Source organism: Homarus americanus, unplaced genomic scaffold (assembly GCF_018991925.1).
Source record: "Homarus americanus isolate GMGI-L3 unplaced genomic scaffold, GMGI_Hamer_2.0 scaffold38393, whole genome shotgun sequence".
Taxonomy (NCBI): domain Eukaryota; kingdom Metazoa; phylum Arthropoda; class Malacostraca; order Decapoda; family Nephropidae; genus Homarus; species Homarus americanus.
This window is the reverse complement of record NW_024719307.1, coordinates 542,501-566,799: the sequence shown is the minus strand read 5'-3', so window position 1 is coordinate 566,799 and position 24,299 is coordinate 542,501. Positions and strand designations below refer to the sequence as shown.

Sequence of the window (24,299 nt, the reverse complement as noted above, 5' to 3'; positions counted from 1 at the left end):
CCCTTAGATATCTGGAATACATGGGGAATTGAGTGTGCTAGATAATCGTTTTTCCTGATGCTTAAGAGTTGCTCTTATAAATACACATCTCAAACTCAAGAACATTGTCATAGTATAATTACATGTATTATAAAAAGAATAAAAGGACATAGTAAATATATTATAAAAGTAATAAAAGGACATAGTAAATATATTATAAAGTAAATATATTATAAAAGTAATAAAAGGACTGTACACTCGTTATGTAGCACTGCAGTGGTGTGTGTAATCCTGTTGTACAGTTACTTGTTGACCTTGAGTAAATATGGATACAGCAATCATTTCACTTCTTTATTCAGTTTTGTTGACTTCCTTAAACACTAAACCAAAATAAAAAAAACATGGTGGTGATGGGTGGGAGTGTACAGGTAGTAATGGGTGGAAGTGTTCAGGTGGTGATGGGTGGGAGTGTACAGGTAGTAATGGGTGGAAGTGTTCAGGTGGTGATGGGTGGAAGTGTTCAGGTGGTGATGGGTGGGTGTGTTCAGGTGGTGATGGGTGGGAGTGTACAGGTAGTAATGGGTGGAAGTGTTCAGGTGGTGATGGGTGGGAGTGTACAGGTAGTAATGGGTGGAGGTGCTCAGGTGGTGATGGGTGGGTGTCATAACATTGGTGAGTGGGTCAATTAGGTACGGTACAGAGCAACATAACGACCTCAGTTGTACACAGGAGGTAGATATATGTTCAACGCCTATGGCTTAAATTTAGCGCCAAACACGTCCCAACCCTGAACGTCATCACACCTGGCTGTTAAAAGATGTCTATACAGGTTGACAATCCCTTTCCAAAATCCTTGAGGCCAGAGGGATTTCAGATTTCGGAATTTTTCGGTTTTCAGAATGGTTAGTTTTTTTTTTTTTTTTTTTTTTTTTTTTTTTTAAATGTGTATTAGCCCACCCGGGCATTGATCACTGACCCACATCAGGGCCTGGGGAGGGGGGAATATATAATAAAAATAATAATAATAATAATAATAATTCATAGGTCTAGGTCGTGTTTCTCACTTTTGATCTTTTTTTCATTCTTGTATTTCTTTATTATTATTATTATTATTATTTTATTATTGTTATTATTACATTATTATTATTATTATTATTATTATTTTATAATATTATTATTTTATTTTGGTGTATTTTTATTAAAATTTTATTTACTATGAATAATTATTATTATTAATTATTATTATTATAATTTATTACTATTACATTTTCGCCCCCCAGGCCCTGATGTGGGTCAGTGATCTATGCCCAGGTAAGCTAATCCCTGTTTAAAAAAAAAAAAAAAATGCCCCAAAAAAAAACTTTCGGTTTTCGGAATTTCGGATAAAGGGTTGTCAACTGTACAGTATTTAACTTTACAGCAGAGGTTCATGTATGAATCTAAATGTTTTATACCATTGCACGTGGAATTATCAAACTTTATGTAGGCAACCTTTTATTTACATGTACTTTTCCATAATGTTTTTTTTATGGCAAAACACTTGTGAAGTTTCTTTTCAACAAGAATAGTTATGCATGAACGTTTTTAATAAGTAATTTAAATATCCATAGTTGTTCCTACACATAAACCTTTGGTGATCACTATGTTTTTACACTACAGGTATTTTCGTGTGTACGTCTATCAAAGACTTGTTAACAGAAAAACTCCATTGTGAGGTGAATTACTGTAACCTTTTAATATTACTTGAGAATATTTCTACTTGGTGCATACTATGAACTGTAAGAGAGGTTCAGACAATCCTAAAATCAGTGCAGTATATCTCTTTCCAGTACTTGACGAACTATACATGCCAAGCTCATGAAACTGATTATTCTTACAATGGCGAGAGTCCTCTTGTGAAATAGGACATGCATGTGCTAAGCTCCAATCATCAGGGAGTTTCTCTTCCTTCTTAATATTGTTGAATAAAATACTTAAGAGGTCTAAGAGTTCATTACACAACTGTTCTAAGATTCTAGGATACACACATCAGAAGTAGGATTATTATTAACCGTGAACTATGGCTGACTTTAATGCTTTAGAGGACAGGGGGGTTGGGGGATTTCTCTCAGCTGAATATAATTGTCTGGTATTTACAAAAATAAAATACCTAAGTGTGGAACTGCTCTCTAAAGGGTTAATCGAGATAGGCCCTCATACATCTTTTCATATCTACAGGGTATAGGCCCTAAAGCTGATCTGAACTACCCATTTTAAAATTAGGTAAACTATTAGCATCCACTCTCCACATGGCTGCCAACTTAGTCAGGGCCAGCGAGGCATTCCTCCAATGTCATATTAAATTCTCAGGTAATCGTCACTTGGACTCGAGAGTTAATAAGTTAACGTTGTAGAAAGAGCGTCATGTGTGTTATGTCATGGGGTAATATAAGCCAGTGGTTGAGACTGCAGGTAGGTGTTATCAATGGAAGTGTCAATCTTATGTTGATCCTGGACATAAAGGTGTGATATGAAGTCAGAATATTGTGGTGTGCCGTAGTTATCAGGAGTCAAGAGATTATCCAGTGAAGGAATTGATGAATATACGTAAAGGAGCACCTAATCTCAATCTGAGTGGGTACATCAGAATATGTCTTAATGCCCCTGTATATAATAGGTCTCTACTGCCCAGACACATCCAGTGAAATTACTGTATAAAAGAAAACCTGGAATATCAAACTTTTACGTTTATCCTACTTTGCCACTGATCGGCTTGTTAGCTACTTGACCGGTCGGTCATGTCTCTGTTACGCAGTGTTAGCTCCAGAATGTATCTGTACCTGTGCCAGTGTTGGTCAAGTCTGGTCTTGAAAGAGCTCACACTCAGTGCCATCACAACACACACTGGCAGGTTGTTCCAAAGGTTTATAGTTATCGCTCCGAAAAAGTTTGCCCTCACAATTTTCTGGATTTGTGACTTCTTCATCCTTGAGCTGTGACCCCTTGTGGGATGGTCATCTGCCAGCTCCAGGTATGGACGCTCGACCAAGTAGTGCCCTGTGAGATGTTTATAAACTTTAATTAGGTCACCCCTTGCCCGTCTATACAGTATTATACGCTAAGCAGTTAAAGGCATTCTAATCTCTCTGGATAACTGATGTGCCGTAGTGGAAGCACCAATCTGTTGGCCCTCCTTTTGACATTTTCCATCCACTGACAGGACTGATCTGCCCTGAGAGTTGTATGTTTATAGTATTGAAGAGGCAGTGGATAAATTTCAGAAATAGCAGGAAGGAATAGACATAAGGGTGTGAATGTGACCAAACAAACCAAAGTCCTGATTAATGGTCTGGGTGAGTGACCCATGGTGGAAAGAGGGAAATGGCTGTGTGCTGTCTGTCAAAAAGCTTTTGGCAACAACACAATAATGTGCACAGGTTAGATGGTAGGTTGCAGGATGTTACTGACTTGAAGTGTCCTGTATGTGCAAGTAATCATATGGCCTTAGCAAGGCTGGATAAATTCAACACTTGGGATAAACCAAAGGAGTGTGTTGATGAGATACATCACCTGGGTGATGTGATCAGTGCCAGTTGGGGTTGATGAAGCCTTCTCAGTTACAAGAGTCATAAATGGCTGGAGGAAGTTTAGGGAGTTGATGGAAAGAGAACCTTCCCTCCGTGAGAAAGAAAAGATGCATGTAACTGGCTTGAGAAGTATTATGCTGTATGGTAGTGGAACATGGACAGTTAAAGGGATGATATACACAGGCTTGAATGAGTTGAAATGAGAATGATAAGATGGATGTGTAAGGTCACACTGAAAGACAAGAAACTGTTGAAAAGATTGACGAAGTTTTGCGTAAGTTAGGCCGAGATGGTTTGGGCATGTGAAGAGAATGGATGAGACCAACTGGGTTAAGAGATGCATCAGCCTAAATGTGGAGGGGAGGGGCAGGCCAAGAATGACATGGAAAGAGTTTGTAAGAAATGATGTTCGAGTTAAGAACCTGACAAGGGAGGCTGCAGGTAGCTGCAGCTAACCCACGCAAACATGGAAAATGGCTGTAAGACTTTGATGATGGTAATGATGATAAACTATGCCTTCAATTAAATATTAAATATTTTTATGATATATGAATTAATTTTCATTAAGTTTATCAATAAAAACAAAGTTATCCATGCTTGGTAAAACTGTCAATTGCTTTTTAAAGCTTACTCAACCATTATTCCTTTTAGTGAGACTATAAAGAACATTCACAGGAAGAACCACCCATATAAATTACATAATTCAAATAGTCACAAAATTTGTTAAATGTCAACATATGGAGGATATAACCCTAAATAATCTTTTTATGAGGTTTGTGTCACATTAACTCTTGGTGTAATTGAATTCTGTAAGCTGGTGTATCCGGTTGAGATAACTGGCATTCTTCATTATCACAGTTCTGGGTGTCTGACACCTTTTGACCTTTGTAGCTCAGGCATCACTTAAGCTTTTAACAATTGTCTCCCCACACTTGGCTACCATTATTGTATTTACCCTTATACAGGATACTGTTTGCACCTTCCCTTTTGTAAGACAATTTTAAACATAATCAGTAAAACCCTTGAGTTTTGTGATATGACAACCATTGTGGTCCTTGTCACATCTTGTCACCTGATAAGACAAGGGGGAAGGGGAGGGGCTGATAGGGGAAGGGCAGGGCATGGACGGTACAGTATATCAGGCGGGGCATCTTAATGGGTGCGACATTCGAAGGATTCCACGGCACGGTGAACTACACTTCCACGTCTGTTTCTTGGGTTCTTAGAGTCCCAGAAGAAACAGAATCTGGAGGTTATTTTTTCCATCTGGTGAAAAAAAGAGAAACTGCAAGCTGAAATATCTTGGGGAAAGACACCGGCAGGAAAACACACCATGGAGGGCTCGACCCGAGTCCTCCACCTTCTGCCACTCTTATTATTAGGAGTGGCCTCCCTTCCTCAGGGGGTGCTGGCTAGTAAGTTGTCCTGTTTGATCTCCGATGAAGAAATTTGAAAAAAAATTACTAATGAAATATACAAAAAACAATTCTTTGCAAGATAGTATGTTTATCTTAGATATTCTATTTCTTTTAATTTACCGCTTTAACAAGAAATGGAAGCCAGATCTCACTCGGCTTCAAGAGTGGTTGAAGAAATGGTTGTTGAGATTCAATATCATAAAGAGTAAGAGGATGCACCTAGGTCGGACCAACAGTAAGGAGGCGTATCACATGCCCCAACGGGATAAAGAAACAACATTAATAGAGACCGAATGCGAAAAGGACCCGGGTGTGTATGTTGACAATGAACTGAAGTTCTCAGGCCATTGTGAGAATCAGAAAGTCGTTCAGATATCTAGACGGCCCATCCCTCGTAATGCTTTTCAAAAGTGATTGCTTCCCCGCCTGGTCCCCGAAATATGCTAGAGACTGAGAGTTTGATTGAAAATGTTCAATGGAGGGCCACCAGATTGGTGATGCACTACAGCACCTCAGTTATCCAGAGAGATTAGAGTGCCTGCAACAGCCTATCTTCTAGACAGGCAAGGGGTGACCTAATTGAAATTTATAAACATCTTAGAGGGCACTACTCGGGCATGTGTTCATACTTGGAGTTGGCAGACGCCCACCCCATAAGGGGTCATAATTCAAAGTTGAAGAAGCCACAACTGTCAGGGCAAAGTTTTTCGTAGTGAGAATTGTGAACTCTGGAACAACCTGCAAAGGAGAGCCGTGATGGCACAAATTAGAATAAATACTATTATTAGTTTAGCGACTAAGGTAATTCTGCATTATTTTTCTAAACTTCCTAGCATTATACAAAAGCTTGTGTTCTAATTTGTGGTTATGTGGTTGCCTTCACAGGAACACCGCTGAAGGTACTCTCCAGCCGTGTTTGCCACAGTCTGACATGCGGGGTGCCTGACGCCCTGTACGCCCACCCGACCTACTGTACCCAATACGTTCATTGTATCGACGGTGTGCCCTTTGTCAAGGTGGGTAGTGGCTACCCCATGTCAAAGTGGAGGAGAGCCCAGGGAAAATGATAGGAAGAGAAACACAGAATGAACGATGAGAGAATGAGACAAATGTGATGTTTCATAGGAAAGTAAAATTGTATTAAGAACATAACAGACCAAGAGCACAGAACTATTTGGTAGTCCTTAGTCTATTTACTAGTAACAAGTTATCGAATTATTGTTGTATTTATGTGATTAGGAAAACTTTTAATGCCAAAATGAATTCCTCTCTTTGAATTTTGATAAATATCAAACAAGTACAGTAGTAATAAAGTTGAGTGATGTAATAAACGGCATAATGTCAGTAACTAAAAGATATCTTCTTTTGTCCTCTGCTGATCAAAACTCTGTCATTATTTTCCCAGAGATGTCCCTCGAATCTACATTATAATGCAGCTCGGGGCTCCTGTGACCTGCCCAAGGACGCACACTGTGTCCCGTTCCAGCGGTCGTGTGAGTTACAGGTGCCGTTCGTGGCGGATGGTCCGACAGATGGGTTGGTGACATGCGACTGTGGAGGGACATGTACTAAACCTCATCCATACCGCTGCGACACCTACTATCATTGTGATGCTGTAAGTCGCCCTAATGTCTCAAGAACGTGCTTCTTTGGCAACCTGCTCTCTCTCTCTCTCACACACACACACACACACACACACACACACACGTGCACGTGCAGATAAAATACGTATATTTGTTGCTTTATTCTTGTTAAACTCTTTATTGTTTGTCTAATTAGAACATTTTATATATACATGGTAACAATGGCACACATCCACATGAGCTACTTGGCAAATAAGTTTCTAGGTGCACTATTGCTCTAAAAAGTACAGTAACGCTAACACTTAAGACTTAATAAGTGATGCATGTCAACCAAGGTTTCACCATAAGTAAGACCCAAGAGGTTTTTTGTAGAGTGGGGCTGTTTAGGTTCAGCCCTATACTGTAAAATGTCTCCTTTGTTCATCTAAGCAATGGCAGCAGAACGTTTCCCCATTTAGCAGGCTAACCTTAAACTGAACCATCTACCCAGTTTGTTCTCCGTTAATTGGATTAGTGCCAATGCAGCTTGTTTATCTGCCCCATTTGTGTGATACAAGTAACCCTTCATAGATCAGAACTCAGGATGACCCTGAATGTGGTGCCCAGTGCTGTGTAGAGAACATTTAAGTGGTCAGTGATATAACATAATTTTACCGCTGTCGCTAATCATACATCAAGACTTGCTTATATCTGTATAGTTTAAATTTCAAGCTACCACTTCCCTCTAAAACTTCTCTCCCATGGATGGAAAGCGGCAGGTGGTTAAGGTTACCTACCCCCTCTACACAGCTTCGTCCCACCCCCCATATTTTCTTTTTTTTTTTAAGGGAATTATCCCACTCGGGCACAGGTCGAATGACCCACAACGGGGCCGAGGGGGCGAAAGAATAAGAATAGAAAGACATTTAAAATAGAAAAGAAAAGGGTTATATTAATTTACACCAGGTAGGTAGTGTGAGCCGGGGTGACTAATCTTGAGACAACACAAAATATTTGTTCTAAAAAAAATATGTACACTAAAAACTTGGCTTATGTACCAGGGATATAAATAAATGCTAAAATAGACATTGGTCTTGGTGTCGACTTCTAAGGGCTTTGGTCTTGGAAAACAAAGGTCCAGAACAAAGGTGAGAAACATTTTAATTAAAAATCGATAAAAGTTACATTTCAAGATAAGATAAACTCCGTGTATCTCCTTATAAATGTGTCCGCATTATCACCAGTATTATCAAAGCAGACAAAAATTCTTTATGTGATGTCAAGATCCCAGGATGCCGTCATGAAAGCTAGCCTCGACCAATGGTTCTAATATTGTAGGATAGCCCACTTCAATGGGCGAATGCGTTCACCGCCCAAAGTGGCGTCACCAAGCGGCTGGAGAGTAAACTAAATAATTACCAGACAAGGAATAAAAGGAGGAAGACAAAAAATTCGGTGAAATGCAATTTTACTGTACTGTACAGTACTGTATTTTGTTTTGTGCATTTCTTTATAGTTGCTGAAATGGAGCCCCCAGTACTGTGTAGCTATCAATGTGCTGCTTTGAGAAACTCCCTAGATATGTAAAGTTGAACTACTGTACTGTATATATAAATTGTTTTTATTTAATAATCTGATGTTATCGCACAATATCATGTAAGGCGCAGTGGTATTATAATGTGTTTGCTACTCCCCAGCCGCTTGGCATCGCCACCGTCGTGGATGATAAAAAAATTTAACATTAAGTGGGCTATCCTTCTATAGTAGTAGAATCCTTGCCTCTACCAAGCGTTACTCATCAGAGAGGAGGTTGTACTCTCACCGACAACCTGACAGTTGTAGTAATATTTTACTATTTATCATAACACCACTTATCAGCTTACTAGCTGCTCAGGCAGTTGGTCTTTTCTTTGTTACTTTGTCATGAAATGTATTGTCCATTGTTAGTACAGGAATAACTGGAGAAAACTTGCGTTGTTTGGTCGTGTCACACACAATAACAACTTTGTCACATCTGTCCCAGATCAGGGACTGAACCCATGACACAAATGCGCTTTATAGCTGTACCACCAACTACAGTACTTTGCCAAGCTTTTCAAACTTCTATTTAACTTTTTCTAGGCCAGTAAATTATTTTGAAATGGAATTCGTGTAATATGTAAATATTGCCACTTAATTAATGGAGTGTGATATATTAGCTCTGCTGGAAGAATATATTATGTTGTCACCCTGACGTTTATGTCAGGATCTGTTTGTGTGACAGCTTCAAAAATAGTTACTGTATTCTACTTCGCAGACAAAGAGTAATGGTGCTCTACTGGTCTTACTCCACCATAAGTTATCTCAGTGATGTTCTTATTTTGTAACTCTTAAATTTTTTCACGCTAGATTTATTGCTTTATTGATAGCATCACCTGTGGCCGGAGTTTACATGTTATCAGCTCCTGTCAGAGCTCCACATCTCGCTGGATTATTCCCCAGCTTGATAAACCGCTTCATCAACCTCTTATCACCATGACCATTGTTCATTCACCTTTGGTTTATCAAGTATCAAAGAAGACGAACAACTGAATACAGGAGGTCCCTGACTTACGAACGGGGTTAAACTGTAAATTTGCAGTATTTTATTTACTTGATGACTTATTTTTTACTTTCATTTACTGTATTTTGTCATTCTATTTCTTCTGTTGTCTTAAATTAAGTGATTTTAGATGTATATAAACACTTAGGCTATGATATAGTGGGATTTTAAACATTGTTTTCTAAGTACAGTATGCATATAGCATCTGTTCCGACTTATGAACATCCTCAGGAATGAAACCCGTTCGCAACTCGGGAGCCCCCCGTATATTAAAAGTCCGATACATCCCAGTCCTCACTTTTATGTACAGTATCTATTTTGGTCAAAGTTTTGCTTTCGGACACCACGGGAATCTTAGGAATTTTATCTTTGCAATCAATAGTTTAGACAATTCCAAGACACATTTCTTCTGTGCCGTTTCCCTTGCAAATCACATAAAAATTATCTAACCAAACCTCCAAACTGGAGGGCTCCGGTCTCCATGGACCCCCAGCATATAAAAGTCATTTGCGGAAGAAACATCATAGAAGAAAAGTGTAAAAGTGTCTTGTCTAAACCATTGATTGCAAATATAAAATTCCTAAGATTCCCGTGTTGTCCAAAAGTAAAATAATACCCTATTTTTTTTAATGAGGATATCAGCTAATGGACAAAGGAGGGCAGAGTGTTTATCTTTACTACCCTGGCAAAGAAACACACAATTGGTGGTGTTGCAACCTCATGAGTCATGAGAAACACTTTTTATTACTAATCATACAGTACAACCCACTTGTTCACCCAGTACAATGTGAAGCTGCTGCTTTACGGCACTCGAACCTAGACAACTGTTCTCACTTATTTATTAAAGCTACTCTTTCATCAAGTGTAAAGTGGCACAATGGATACAGTGTTCGCCTCCAGTCCGAAGAGTAACTCGTTTGTTCCCGGGGCACCCCTATACACGCAGCTGTGAATGGATACCTTACTTTACAGTTAGGGAAGTAAAGGTGGTAGAGTGCAGTGCAGGTCACATTTCCTCTTTTGTGTTCAGAAAAATGCTTAAACTATAACAATGACTCCGCATTAACCCCTAACAGGCCATCAGGTCTATGGAACCCACTTTCACTTATTCACCATATCTATTTATTCACCACACCTATTTATTCACCACACGTACTTATTCACCACACGTACTTATTCACCACACGTACTTATTCACCACACCTATTTATTCACCACACCTATTTATTCACCACACCTATTTATTCATCACACGTACTTATTCACCACACGTACTTATTCACCACACGTACTTATTCACCACACGTACTTATTCACCACTCGTACTTATTCACCACACGTACTTATTCACCACACGTACTTATTCACCACACGTACTTATTCACCACACGTATTTATTCACCACACGTACTTATTCACCACACGTACTTATTCACCACACGTACTTATTCACCACACGTACTTATTCACCACAACTACTTATTCACCACAGCTATTTATTCACCACACCTATTTATTCACCACAACTATGTATTCACAACTATTTATTCACCACTATTTATTCACCACAACTACTTATTCACCATATCTCCTTATTCACACCATCAAATTTATCCAGTCAAAAGTGTGAGTATGTTCTGATTACGTCGACCCAACATCCATCTCGAGTATCTGGTCACCCGAGCGCTTTCTTAGAGCGAGATGATGTGATTTTAGGATAACTGGCTATCTGTTAGGTTTTGTAGGGATTACTGTTTGGCTTTGTCCCAGATGTTCAGGCATCATGTTACGTCGCGTCTGTGGAGGTATTTCTGCCTTGTTCTTTACCCATCGGCTTTTGATGGGCAATGTGACTGTCTCATTGTTCCACATCATAAATAACCTTGCTCAGCCTGCATTCTCTCTGGGTCACCTCCAGATAATGCAACGAGCAGCCAAATATCAGACTTCTTCCAGTTTCCAGGGAAACTATATTTTTATTTTTGCATAGTGAACCGAAAAATTTCCAGGCTAGAGAGCTATTTGGCTATAGGAACAGTTAATTACCACAATACTGTACAGTATTACACTCAGCTGAACTACCCACACACTGCTTATTTCAGCTACAGGAGACATTTTAATAATAAAAATAATATTAATGAGTGTCCCTTGAAACCGAGGATGGCCAGCCCTAGGGCCACCCAGGTGTGAATTTGCTTAAGGCGTAGAAGCTGTCGCCAACACAACAACCACACCCTAAGTTAAAGAGTTGCATGACCCAGTGTCAAGGAACAGTCCGAGAAGACCGGACAACTCACCAACTGCACTGGCTAACCATTACCCTGGAACACAATCCGCAAATCGATTAACATCCAGGTCCCCAATTGCTGCTGGGTATACAGAGGCAAATGGAGTAAAAAACTTGCCCATAGTTTCACCCTGCCCGGGGATTGAACCCGGGTTCACTCGCTTGCGAGGCGAACATGCTGACCATTACGCCACAGGTCGCCATACAGGAGACATTACTGTGCACCGTGTGATGTTCTCCGCTAATGTATTCATCAAATATTTTTACTGTTAAAAAACCTATTGTTATCCATTTTTGATGGCATAAGGTCATATTACAACTACAGTATACCTGTACTGTATATCACTACAATTTTCTAAGTCACCCAGTGTGAGGGCTTTCAAGACCAGACTTGACCAACACTGGAGCAGGTACAGATACATTCAGGAGCCAGTGCATGCCCAGTACTTGCCACTGTATAACAGAGATATGACCGACCGCCCAAGCGGCTGCTGAGCCGATCAGTGGCGAAGAGGATAAAGGTAAAAGTAAAGTACTGTAAAGTAAAAAGTGGCTTCGTCCCAGCTCTGGTGCAGGCCGAACACAAGCTCCCTTGCAGCCGCTGTTGCCCACGGGAGCAGGTCCAGCAGGGATCTGGGTAGTTTGGTGGGTGGCTGCTGCTGCTTCTGTTCCTGCTGGCATCACACTTAAGATCTATTTTTTTTTTACTATTCTTTTCAATTAGTTTATTAGTATGTTTATTGATAAATTCATTAATTCCTTATCTATATTTTTTTTTTTTTTTTACACGGGGAGTAGCCCACCCGGGCACAGGTAATGACCCACATCAGGGCCTGGGGGGCGAAAATATAATAATAAATAATAATTATAATAATTTAAAGGTCCTCATCCTCACAACAGTTAAACGGCTTGTATAACCTCGTAATGTTATCTTATTGGTATCCTAATTCATTGTTAGTTAATGGCTATATTAGTTAGCAAGTACAGTATCAATAAACCAGTATGTTTATGGTGCAGGATGGGGTGGAACACCTCTCACAGTGTCCTGGAGGACTGGTTTACAATGCCCGTGTTGAGCAGTGCGATCGCCAGGAGAGTGCCAAGTGCATTCAGGCGCCCTCATGTTCCTGCAACGACTGTCGCTACCCCGCACTGGACAAGTGTTCCACCTTCTGGCAGTGTAAGTAAACACCTATATTTTCCTCACTCTCCCAACCATTTGGTTGAATTTACCCATTTATATCCATTAAATCTGTTCCTAAACCGACAAGTGGATATATTACACCCAGACATGTTTCAAAATGCTTGTACCAATAAAATAATTTTCCATATATTCACTTTTTCCTACAAGATAATCAACTCCAATATCAGGAGCAATTCATCAAAATCTTTGTTTGTTGCTTTTATTGCAGAAAAAAAAATTAAATTTTTGTGTTCTAATCAGTAGGACACAAAGACACATTGAATAGACTAAGGTATATGTGACCTTGCATCATAGGACTGTACATTCTATGACCTCGGCCCTAGTAAATGGACATTTTCTAAATTCCCTTTTCAACCACATCCAAAAAATAACTATGTTGCATTATTTTTTATTATTTGACAGATAATACCAAGAACAATAAAGACTGGTGCATAGTAATAATATTAAAAGACTTTACTAAGGAGGAACATAATGTATTCGTTTTCACTTTATGATTCTGCAATGAAAATAGGAAATTCAACACAACTACAGCATGAACTGCTTCTAAAATGCTAACATATATCAATTTAAAAATCATCATTTACGATGAATTCGGACATGCCAGACTTGTTATAAATCCTCAACTCTTTTTAATTGTCTTCTGGACACATCAGTTGATTATTCATTCTGATGATCTGTGGTAACTATTGAGGGAGAGAATTAGAAAACTTAACTTTTATATAATTTGCCCAGTCTCAGCAATTTGATCATGAAGTCTTTTGCCAAGAAGGGCATTATAAGCATGCTATGTGACACCCTGTTGTTCTTCTAGTTCATAAAATTAGGTAATTTTAAAGGTCCAGTTAGAATTTCAATCATCATTATGGCAATTACTTAGCCACTGTCTTACAGGTGAACAAGGTAAAGCTGTCAAACACTACTGCAGCAGTGGCCTCTTGTTCAATCAAGACACATCACAATGCGACTTGGCCATTAACGTCGATTGCAGCACAGGGGCCTGGGACGAAGGCTTCTTCACAGAGACCAGCTGCATTGACCGTCGCAGGGACTGTGGCACCTTTGTCAAGGAAGGCGGTTGTATGTGTCACGAAGACAACTGTGATTGGCAAACCTTTGTTCTCAAAAACTGTCACAAGTCCTGTGGAAACTGTAAAGAGAGCAGGACTGTAGAGAAGAGGAAGAAACACAGTGAAGAGTCACATCACCACAGGAAGGAATCTGGCAGTAGTGACTCGGAAACTAATGAGTCTAGCAGTAGTGAATCTAGCAGTAGAGAATCTGACAGTAGGGAATCTAGCAGTATGGAATCCGACAGTAGGGAATCTAGCAGTAGTGAATCTGACTGTAATAAATGTAACAGCAAAGAAAGTTCAGAGTCTGGAAGCAGCAGTAATGAATCAGGAGGGACTGATAGTGGGGGAGGAGGTGGTGGTGGTGACATTGACGGCTGCGTCATTGACTGTTCTCTGGGCACTTACCTCCCTCATCCTAGTGACTGTCGCAAGTTCATCCAGTGTGCCCCTTATGGACCACAAGAGATGCCCTGTGCACCAGGAACTGTATGGAATCAGAAGATACTTACCTGCATCCATGAAGGAACATCACCTTGTGTTACTGGTAGCTACCTAACTCATGATGGTAAACCATGTGGAGGTGGTGGTGGTGATGGTGGAGGTGGTGGAGATGGAGGTGGTGGTGGTGATGGAGGTGGTGGTGGAGATGGAGGTGGTGGTGGAGGTGGTGGTGGTGGAGGAGATGGTGGTGGTGGTGGAGATGGGAGGTGGTGGTGGAGATGGAGGGGTGGTGGTGATGGTGGTAGTGGTGGAGGTGTGGAGGTGGTGGTGGAGATGGAGGTGGTGGTGGGGATGTGTGAGGTGGTGGTGGAGACAGGTGGTGGTGGTGGAGGAGGAGGGAGAGGAGGAGGGAGGAGGTGGTGGTGGTGGTGACATTGACGGCTGCGCCATTGACTGTTCCTTCTGGGCATCTCTACCTCCCTATCCTAGTGACTGTCGCAAGTTCATCCAGTGTGCCCCTTATGGGACCACAAGAGATGCCTGCACCAGAACTGTATGGGGATCAGAAGATACTTACTCTGCAACTATGAAGGAACATCACCTTTGTGCCATTGGTAGCTACCTAACTCACGATGGTAAAACCATGTGGAGGTGGTGGTGGTGGTGGAGGTGGGTGGAGATGGAGGTGGTGGTGGAGGAGACAGGAGGAGATGGTGGTGATGGAGGTGGTGGTGGTGATGGTGGGAGGTGGTGGAGATGGAGGAGGTGGTGGTGAGATGGAGGTGGTGGTGGTGGGATGGGAGGTGGTGGTGTGAGGTGGGTGGGAGGTGGTGGTGGTGGTGGTGGTGGAGGAGGTGGTGGTGGTGGTGGTAGGAGATGGTGGTGGTGGTGGTGATGATGGTGGAGGAGGTGGTGGTGACATTGGACGGCCGCGCCATTGACTGTTCTCTGGGCACTTACTCTCCTCATCCTAGTGACTGTCGCAAGTCTATCCAGTGTGCCCTTTATGGACCACAAGAGATGCCCCTGTGCACCAGGAACTGTAAGGATCAGAAGATACTCACCTGCAACTCATGAAGGAACATCACCTTGTGTTACTGTAGCTATCTAACCTTAAGATGAAACCATGTGGAGGTGGTGGTGGAGGAGATGGTGGTGATGGAGGTGGTGTGGTGGGTGATGGTGAGATGGAGGTGGTGGTGGTGGTGGTGGTGGGAGATGGTGGAGGAGGAGGAGGAGGAGGAGGAGGTGGTGGTGGTGACATTGACGGCTGCGTCATTGACTGTTCTCTGGGCACTTACCTCCCTCATCCTAGTGACTGTCGCAAGTTCATCCAGTGTGCCCCTTATGGACCACAAGAGATGCCCTGTGCACCAGGAACTGTATGGGATCAGAAGATACTTACCTGCAACCATGAAGGAACATCACCTTGTGTTACTGGTAGCTACCTAACTCATGATGGTAAACCATGTGGAGGTGGTGGTGGAGGAGATGGTGGTGGAGGTGGTGGAGATGGAGGTGGTGGTGGAGATGGTGGTGGTGGAGGAGATGGTGGTGATGGAGGTGGTGGTGGTGATGGAGGTGGTGGTGGTGATGGTGAGGTGAGATGGAGGTGGGTGATGGAGGTGGTGGGTGGAGATGGAGGTGGTGGTGGAGGTGGTGGTGGTGGGATGGGAGGTGGTGGTGGTGATGGTGGTGGTGGTGGTGGAGGTGGTGGTGGTGGAGATGGAGGTGGTGGTGGGAGATGGTGGTGATGGAGGTGGTGGTGGAGATGGTGGTGGTGGTGGTGGTGGTGGTGGTGGTGGTGGTGGTGGGTGACGAGATTGGACGGCTGCGTCATTGGATCAATTTTCTGGGCACTTACCTCCCTCATCCTAGTGACTGTCGCAAGTTCATCCAGTGTGCCCCTTATGGACCACAAGAGATGCCCTGTGCACCAGGAACTGTATGGGATCAGAAGATACTTACCTGCAACCATGAAGGAACATCACCTTGTGTTACTGGTAGCTACCTAACTCATGATGGTAAACCATGTGGAGGTGGTGGTGGAGGTGGTGGAGATGGAGGTGGTGGTGGTGATGGTGGAGGTGGTGGAGATGGAGGTGGTGGTGGAGGAGATGGAGGTGGTGGTGGAGGAGATGGAGGTGGTGGAGGGAAATGTGAAGATGAAGAGTATGACTGTATCTTCTGGGCCAGCAACAATGACTGTGTGTGTAAGCCACTGGTGATGCTTGGAAGTTGGTGGTGTAGAGTTGTGGTGCATGTACTGGGGATGGAGGAGATTGGAGGTGGTGGGATGGTGGGGTGATGGAGGTGGTGGTGGAGATGGAGGTGGTGTGGTGGAGATGGAGGTGGTGGTGGTGGTGGTGGAGATGGAGGTGGTGGTGGGATGGAGGTGGTGGTGGAGATGGAGGTGGTGGTGGAGATGGTGGTGGTGGTGGAGATGGTGGGATGGATGGTGATGGTGGAGTGTGGAGATGGGTGGTGGTGGAGATGGAGGAGGAGGTGGTGGTGACATTGGCTCGTCATTGACTGTTCTCTGGGCCTTACCTCCCTCATCCTAGTGACTGTCGCAAGTTCATCCAGTGTGCCCTTATGGACCACAAGAGATGCCCTGTGCCCAGGACTATGGGATCAGAAGATACTTACCTGCAACCATGAAGGAACATCACCTTGTGTTACTGGTAGCTACCTAACTCTGATGGTAAACCATGTGGAGGTGGTGGTGGAGATGGTGTGGAGGAGATGGTGGTGGTGGAGGAGATGGTGGTGATGGAGTGGTGGTGGTGATGGGTGGTGGTGGTGATGGTGGAGGTGGTGGAGATGGGGTGGTGGTGGAGATGGGGTGATGGTGGTGGTGGTGGTGGAGGTGGAGGTGGTGGTGGGATGGGTGGTGGTGGAGGTGGTGGTGGTGATGGAGGTGGTGGTGGAGATGGTGGTGGGGTGGAGGAGGTGGTGGTGGTGGTGACATTGGCTGCGTCATTGACTGTTCTCTGGGCACTTACCTCCCTCATCTAGTGACTGTCTGAAGTTCATCCAGTGTGCCTTATGGACCAGAGATGCCTATTACCAGGAACTGTATGGGATCAGAAGATACTTACCTGCAACCATGAAGGAACATCACCTTGTGTTACTGGTAGCTACCTAACTCATGATGGTAAACCATGTGGAGGTGGTGGTGGTGGGAGATGGTGGTGGGTGGTGATGGAGGTGGTGGAGATGGAGGTGGTGTGGAGATGGTGGTGGTGGAGATGGTGTGGGTGGAGATGGTGGTGGAGTGGAGGTGGTGGTGGTGATGGTGGAGGTGGTGGAGATGGAGGTGGTGGTGGTGATGGAGGTGGTGTGGAGTGGGTGGGTGGTGGTGGAGATGGGTGGTGGTGGTGATGGGGTGGTGATGGTGGTGGTGGTGGGTGGTGGTGGGATGGGTGGTGGTGGGATGGGTGGGTGGGGTGGTGATGGGGGTGGTGGTGAGATGGTGGTGGTGGTGGAGGAGGAGGAGGAGGAGGAGGTGGTGGTGGTGACATTGGCTGCGTCATTGACTGTTCTCTGGCACTTCCTCCCCATCCTAGTGACTGTCGCAAGTTCATCCAGTGTGCCCTTATGGACCACAAGAGATGCCCTGTGCACCAGGAACTGTATGGGATCAGAAGATACTTACCTGCAACCATGAAGGAACATCACCTTGTGTTACTGGTAGCTACCTACACCGTGTGGTAAACCATGTGGAGGTGGTGGTGGTGATGGAGGTGGTGGAGATGGAGGTGGTGGTAGATGGTGGTGGTGGAGGAGGTGGTGGTGATGGAGGTGGTGGTGAGTGGAGGTGGTGGTGGAGATGGTGGTGAGGTGGTGGTGATGGTGGTGGAGATGGAGGTGGAGATGGAGGTGGTGGGTGGAGGTGGTGGAGGGAGATGGCGGTGGTGTGGTGGAGATGGTGGTGGTGGTGGAGATGTGGTGGTGGTGTGGTGGTGATGGTGGTGGTGTGGAGATGGAGGTGGTGGTGGTGGTGATGGAGGTGGTGTGGTGATGGGGTGGAGGAGGTGTGGGTGGAGGAGGTGATGGAGGTGGTGGTGGGATGGGTGGTGGTGGTGGAGATGGAGGTGGTGGTGGAGATGGTGGTGGAGTGGTGGTGATGGAGGTGGTGGTGGTGGTGGTGGTGGTGGTGGAGATGGAGGTGGTGGTGGGTGGTGGTGGTGGTGGAGGTGGAGGAGGAGGAGGAGGAGGAGGAGGTGGTGGTGGTGGGTGGTGGTGGTGGTGACATTGGCTCGTCATTGGCTGTTCTCTGGGGCACCCCTAGTGACTGTCAAGTTCATCAGTGTCCTTATGGACCACAAGAGATGCCCTGTGCACCAGGAACTGTATGGGATCAGAAGATGCTTACCTGCAACCATGAAGGAACATCACCTTGTGTTGCTGGTAGCTACCTAACTCATGATGGTAAACCATGTGGAGGTGGTGGTGGTGGAGGTGGTGGAGATGGAGGTGGTGGTGGAGATGGTGGTGGTGGAGAGATGGGTGGTGGTGGAGATGGTGGTGATGGAGGTGGTGGTGGTGATGGTGGGTGGGGATGGAGGTGGTGGTGGAGATGGAGGTGGTGGTGGTGATGGTGGTGGTGGTGGAGATGGAGGTGGTGGTGGTGGTGATGGAGGTGGTGGTGGTGATGGGATGGAGGTGGTGGTGGAGGTGGTGGTGGTGGTGGGTGGTGGGATGGTGGTGGTGGTGGGATGTGGTGTGGTGGTGGTGGTGGTGGGATGGGTGGTGGTGGTGGGGTGGTGGTGGAGTGGGGATGTGGTGGAGGAGGTGATGGAGGTGGTGGTGGAGATGGTGGTGGTGGTGGAGATGGAGGTGGTGGTGGAGATGGTGGTGGTGGAGATGGAGGTGGTGATGGAGGTGGTGGTGGTGATGGAGGTGGTGGTGGAGATGGAGGAGGTGGTGGTGGTGGTGTGGTGGTGGTGGAGGAGGAGGAGGAGGAGGAGGAGGAGGTGGTGGTGGTGGTGGTGGTGGGTGGTGGTGACATTGTGGCTCGTCATTGACTGTTCTCTGGGCACTTACCTCCCTCATCCTAGTGACTGTCGCAAGTTCATCCAGTGTGCCCCTTATGGACCACAAGAGATGCCCTGTGCACCAGGAACTGTATGGGATCAGAAGATACTTACCTGCAACCATGAAGGAACATCACCTTGTGTTACTGGTAGCTACCTAACTCACGATGGTAAACCATGTGGAGGTGGTGGTGGAGGAGATGGTGGTGGTGGAGGAGATGGTGGTGATGGAGGTGGTGGTGGTGATGGTGGAGGTGGTGGTGGAGGTGGTGGAGATGGAGGTGGTGGTGGAGGTGGTGGTGGAGATGGAGGTGGTGGTGGAGATGGAGGTGGTGGTGGAGATGGAGGTGGTGGTGGAGGTGATGATGGAGGTGAATGCACTTTGGTGTGTCCAAAAGAGAAAGGCCTCTTCCCTCACCCAAGAGACTGTAAGAAATGGGTTTTCTGTGTTCAAGGTAGACCCTATGTTAAGACTTGTCCTTTCCATCTCCACTTCAACCCCTTGCTCAGAGTGTGTGATTGGCCAAGTAAAGCTAGGTGTATTGCCACCCCTGACTCAGAGTGTTCTGTGCCTGAGCCTATTGCCCCAACAGAGAGACCAAACCCTAAACCTGATGTGTGTGACTGTGAGTGTTGCGTCAGGCCCCACCCCGAGGACTGTACTGCTTACTACTATTGTGAGGTTAGTACTGATGTTCTCTTTCATATTCTTACTTTGTTTTACCTTTTGCTGACTCTATCTTATATTTGAGGCACGTATGACCAGAGTGGACAAATTGCCAGTATGATTAATATCGAGATTTATTTACAAAAGGATAGGAAACCAGCCTATGTATCCCAAAAGAAACTGATTACTCAGAAAAAAAGTGGCAATTTGGTAGATTTTGCTATTAAGTAAATCTATCGATGTGTCACTACATGCAGGGCTGGTGGGCAAGAGATCACAGAGAAGAAAGCGCCAGAGGTCTTCATTTTTTCCTGGTGCTTTGTCCACTCTGGTCGTATGCACCTCATTTATACTGATACTACTTGTATTCTGTAACACCCAGAGGTAATGGTGCAGTACATAACACATACTGTACATCATTGGTATAAAATGTTATACAGTACTATATATTATTTCCAATTTGAAGGTTATACATACTGTACACTGTACCATATTTTTAAATACAGCTGTACAGTATCTTCAATATACGTAATTAATCTATAGTAACTTTTAGAAATTAGTAATTGAATTTTTTGTCAGCAGCACTTTTGGTCAACAATATAATAAACATGCTGAATTGCTCCACAGCCTGGGTCTAATGCAGAGTTCCACACATGTTCGGAGGGATTAGTGTTCAACCCACAGCTGAGTCAGTGTGTGCTGCAGGAGGAGTACCCTCAGTGCCAGCCTGAGGAACCTCCAACCTGTGACCCCACCTGCGAGTGTCTCTACCCGGCTCAAAGCTGCACAGAGTACTACAAGTGTGAGTTGACCGAGAATTAATCCAATAGGCCAGGAGAAGGAATACAGTATACTCTACAGTAATATTGCTTCATCTTTGTTATATTTTTGGGGTAATTTTTAATATAAATTTTTTATAAGTATACAGTATACTGTATGTACAGTACATAAATCCCATTTTTCATTTAATTAATGTTTTAAAAAGTACCTACTGTACAGTGGAAGCCACTGGGACATTATCTTATGCCATGAGCTGTGACAGCCTTGTGAATACAGTTCAGTACTGTTCTCACTGCTACACACCGAGACTTTGTTCTGTGTCCACAGTACCCTCAATGGGTTGTCAGGCTTATGAAACCCAATTTTCATTTACTGTACTTCTGTAACTTCTGTTTGGAGGCATCAAGCTTAGGTGTTCAGATATTATGTAATTGACTGACAATAAGCAGTGCTAAATTAGGGCTAGTGACCCAATTATGTGTGAAATCGTGTTTCAACGACAAAGACTTCTTTAATCGTCTGGTGTTAGCCAAATAAAATATTAAAAGTAAGTATCTATCACTTACTAACTGATACGAAAAGAAAAAAAAATGAAAATTTTGAACATAAGTGTAGCTCCACAGACAGAATCTAAATGGACCAGCATTTATAGCACGCATTTTTCGGGTGGGAAGACGACGTATTTAAACAGTGATCCAGTAATATTTGCATGGTCAGCTGATTCATCTTCAGTGATCTGTGCATATAACAAGAAATTACCACTTCCATCCTTTGAATATTGAGACCACAAAGGTACCAAGCTGAAGATGTAATTAATAATTGATAATCTGATAATCAATCTATTTGACCAAAGACAGCGGACAAAGTCATGAGAGGCTTCTTTCTAGTTGAGTCCTTATGCCAGGAGCATCTGGGTCAGGCAGACAACAAGTGGTGTTTCAATTTGCCGGTGGGATGTGCACTTATCAGTCAGATCAGACCAGTTCAGCCAGTGAAAAAGTAATATTTCCTTTCTGTACAGTACATTTAAATAATGTGCAAATAGTAATTAGTAATTGGGTCTTCTCAGTTTGTTAGTAGAAACAGATGATTTATTGTAGTCTTATGTGCTGATTTAAAAAAAAATGTAATGGAACAAGTTAAGATGGGTTAGAGGGTGTTGAGCCTTGTAACCAGGTTCCAGATCTTTTTAGTTTGATAAACTTAATTTTTTCAGTAGAAATACACGATTTTATTATAGTTTAGGTGTTGACTTAAGAAATGGGTAATACTTTCTGACAGTTGCTCGCCTGAACCAACAAATAAATGGGAAGGAATATGGTTTCATCATATTATTTTAAGATTTTTTCCATCTTTTTTAAGTTTTTTGTGTTCCTCTTCCACACTGGAAATCTCACCAAACAACCCTGGTTCTGACCATGAGGAACATGGGCTGGAAGTATTTTGGGATTGGAAAGGGAAAATGTATCAAGGAGATGGGGTGTATAACAATGTAACTGAAGTGAACTCCCAAAGTATGTTACATACCATATCATTCAATTGTAGTGGGAAGAATCTCCCCCCCACACACCTTCCCCCTGACAGTTCCAAAGTCTTTGGTAAGAAACATTGTGCTGTTTGCTTTTGTCTCATATTTATTTGTGTGCAAAACATTCTTTTTAACTTTTCATCAAAAATACAAATATCCTCAGTGTCTTGCAAAATATGTGTACACATCTCTTGATAATGAAAGAAAGTATGGATGATTACATTTAGTCAATCACATAGCCTGAAAATTATCTAACCAATCCAAGCATTGGACACAAGTACAGTGACTTAATGTGGGACACTTAAAAAATACAGCACACAGAAAGGCTTTAGTCTAGTACTAGTATGGTTAACATACTGCATGTGTAACTTTTCCTGGGCTGAGGGTACAGTTGCCTGCACTTATACCAGGTACAGTATAAGTGGCTGATATGTTTTGTGAGATGTAGCAACTCTGCATTTGTTTACATCATATCTCTGCATTTATTTACATCATATTAAAACTCCTGGAATGGCCATGAGGAACCTCACAATAGTAACCAGACAAAGGATGCTAGATTAGCATTCCAGAGTTGCCACACCTCACAAAGTGCACCTGCCACTGTACCAGGTATAAGTACAGGTGACTATACCAATGATGGTATGTTATTTCCTCATTCAAATCATGGAAGGGTGAGACAAGCTTCCCTTGACTATCCCCTGGATCCACCCTTAGCATGAGAAATATGTGCAGTTCAATAATAATATTAATCAAAGGGAATAACAAGTGTCTGTCCATCACATTACACTTACTGTATATCTTAAAAAATTAATTAATTTTGCAGGCGATGGTGATGGTGTTCCTGTGAAGTATGAATGTACAGGTGGTCTTTATTTCAATGACCAGAAGCACAGCTGTGACTTCCCTGAAAATGTATCATGTGAAGAACGCCGTAGAAGGATGTACAGCGAGGAGAACAACCAGAAATACATCAAACGTAAGTTATTATAGTACAGTACAGTTAACCCTCACTTTACGCGGTCCCGCATTCCGCGTTTCCACGTTTACGCGGTGCCCTGCCGGAACCCAGGATGCTCACATTCCGCGGTGCGTGTACCCCTTTACGCGGAGAGCGGCTGGCGAGCCGCGCCATTTTTGGATCCAAACCTCCCGCCATCCGCCATGTTGTGTAAGCTGCGCGAACATGGTGCGCACAAGGTCGCCCAGTCATCAAAACATTACCAGTTCTTCACCCGCCACCCACCACAGCCGGCCCAAGTCAGTGATAGTGATAATTATGGTGAGGATATGGACTTATATGGACTTTGGGGAGTTTGACAAAGAGGCCCTGCAAGCCTCTGTGGTGGATAGTGATACAATTGATACAAGTGACACAGGTGAGGGCCAATAATCTGCCCTCTGCCTCGGAACCAACCGCCCATCCCCGTGTGCCCAGCCATTTTTTCTACTAATGTAAGTGTTAAAAAACCTAATATTATTGATATTTCTCTTAATTATTAATTGTGTGTGCATACCATCATAAAGTTAAGATAATATTTTTACTACAACATAGTTGTGTGTCGTCAAAAAGTGGAGTTTGGGGATCGGCCCGGACTCCATTTCAATTAATCCCATATGTTGTTATTCACTTTACGCGTTTCTCACTTTACGCGGGACCCTCCGGGTTACATTAACCGCGTAAAGTGAGGGTTAACTGTATATATGAAATGCAGTATATATTACATTCACCTGCTTATTAAGCATTTAAAATCTTATACCGGTACTGAACTGTACTTGGCCTCCATATTGACAAACAGCCTTACACTTACCAGGTTTCATGCACTTTGGTGGGTGCTAGGTGAGGTTATCCTGCTGTCCCATTACATTGTACTGCATCTTCAAGTTTGCTGCCATTTGGGAAAACTTGCTAACTAAATAATAATTATCTTATTATCTTACATTGTGATGGCCATAATTTGTTCTGATAAGTCTGCTGCCCTTTGGGCATAATTAATTAACTAAAAAAGTTTCTGAGATGGAAGTGACTTATTGCACTGCGGGAGAAGCTCATAAGCTCGCCACCATCTGCTTACTGCGAATAGTCGAAACTGCAAATCGCATACCCATGAATAACAAGGGTTTATTGCGTTTTTAGCATTAACACTGTCATTAATGGTTCATTCATCACACTTTGG

At 43.5% G+C, this 24,299-nt stretch overlaps 1 protein-coding gene across 1 annotated transcript in view; it reads left to right on the top strand.

The window, feature by feature from the left end:
* The first annotated feature begins 4,724 nt into the window (after positions 1 to 4,724).
* The window catches only part of LOC121859998, a 20,385-nt gene continuing 810 nt past the window's right edge, over positions 4,725 to 24,299 (top strand). Inside the window, 14 exon segments of the mRNA XM_042357010.1 lie at positions 4,725 to 4,960; positions 5,849 to 5,979; positions 6,369 to 6,578; positions 12,411 to 12,573; positions 13,489 to 14,271; positions 15,360 to 15,649; positions 15,934 to 16,197; positions 17,169 to 17,292; positions 17,602 to 17,703; positions 17,706 to 17,824; positions 19,128 to 19,341; positions 19,498 to 19,832; positions 20,445 to 20,619; positions 22,949 to 23,101. Of these exon segments, the coding sequence (XP_042212944.1) occupies positions 4,879 to 4,960; positions 5,849 to 5,979; positions 6,369 to 6,578; positions 12,411 to 12,573; positions 13,489 to 14,271; positions 15,360 to 15,649; positions 15,934 to 16,197; positions 17,169 to 17,292; positions 17,602 to 17,703; positions 17,706 to 17,824; positions 19,128 to 19,341; positions 19,498 to 19,832; positions 20,445 to 20,619; positions 22,949 to 23,101 (3,145 nt within the window). The 5' untranslated portion in view covers positions 4,725 to 4,878.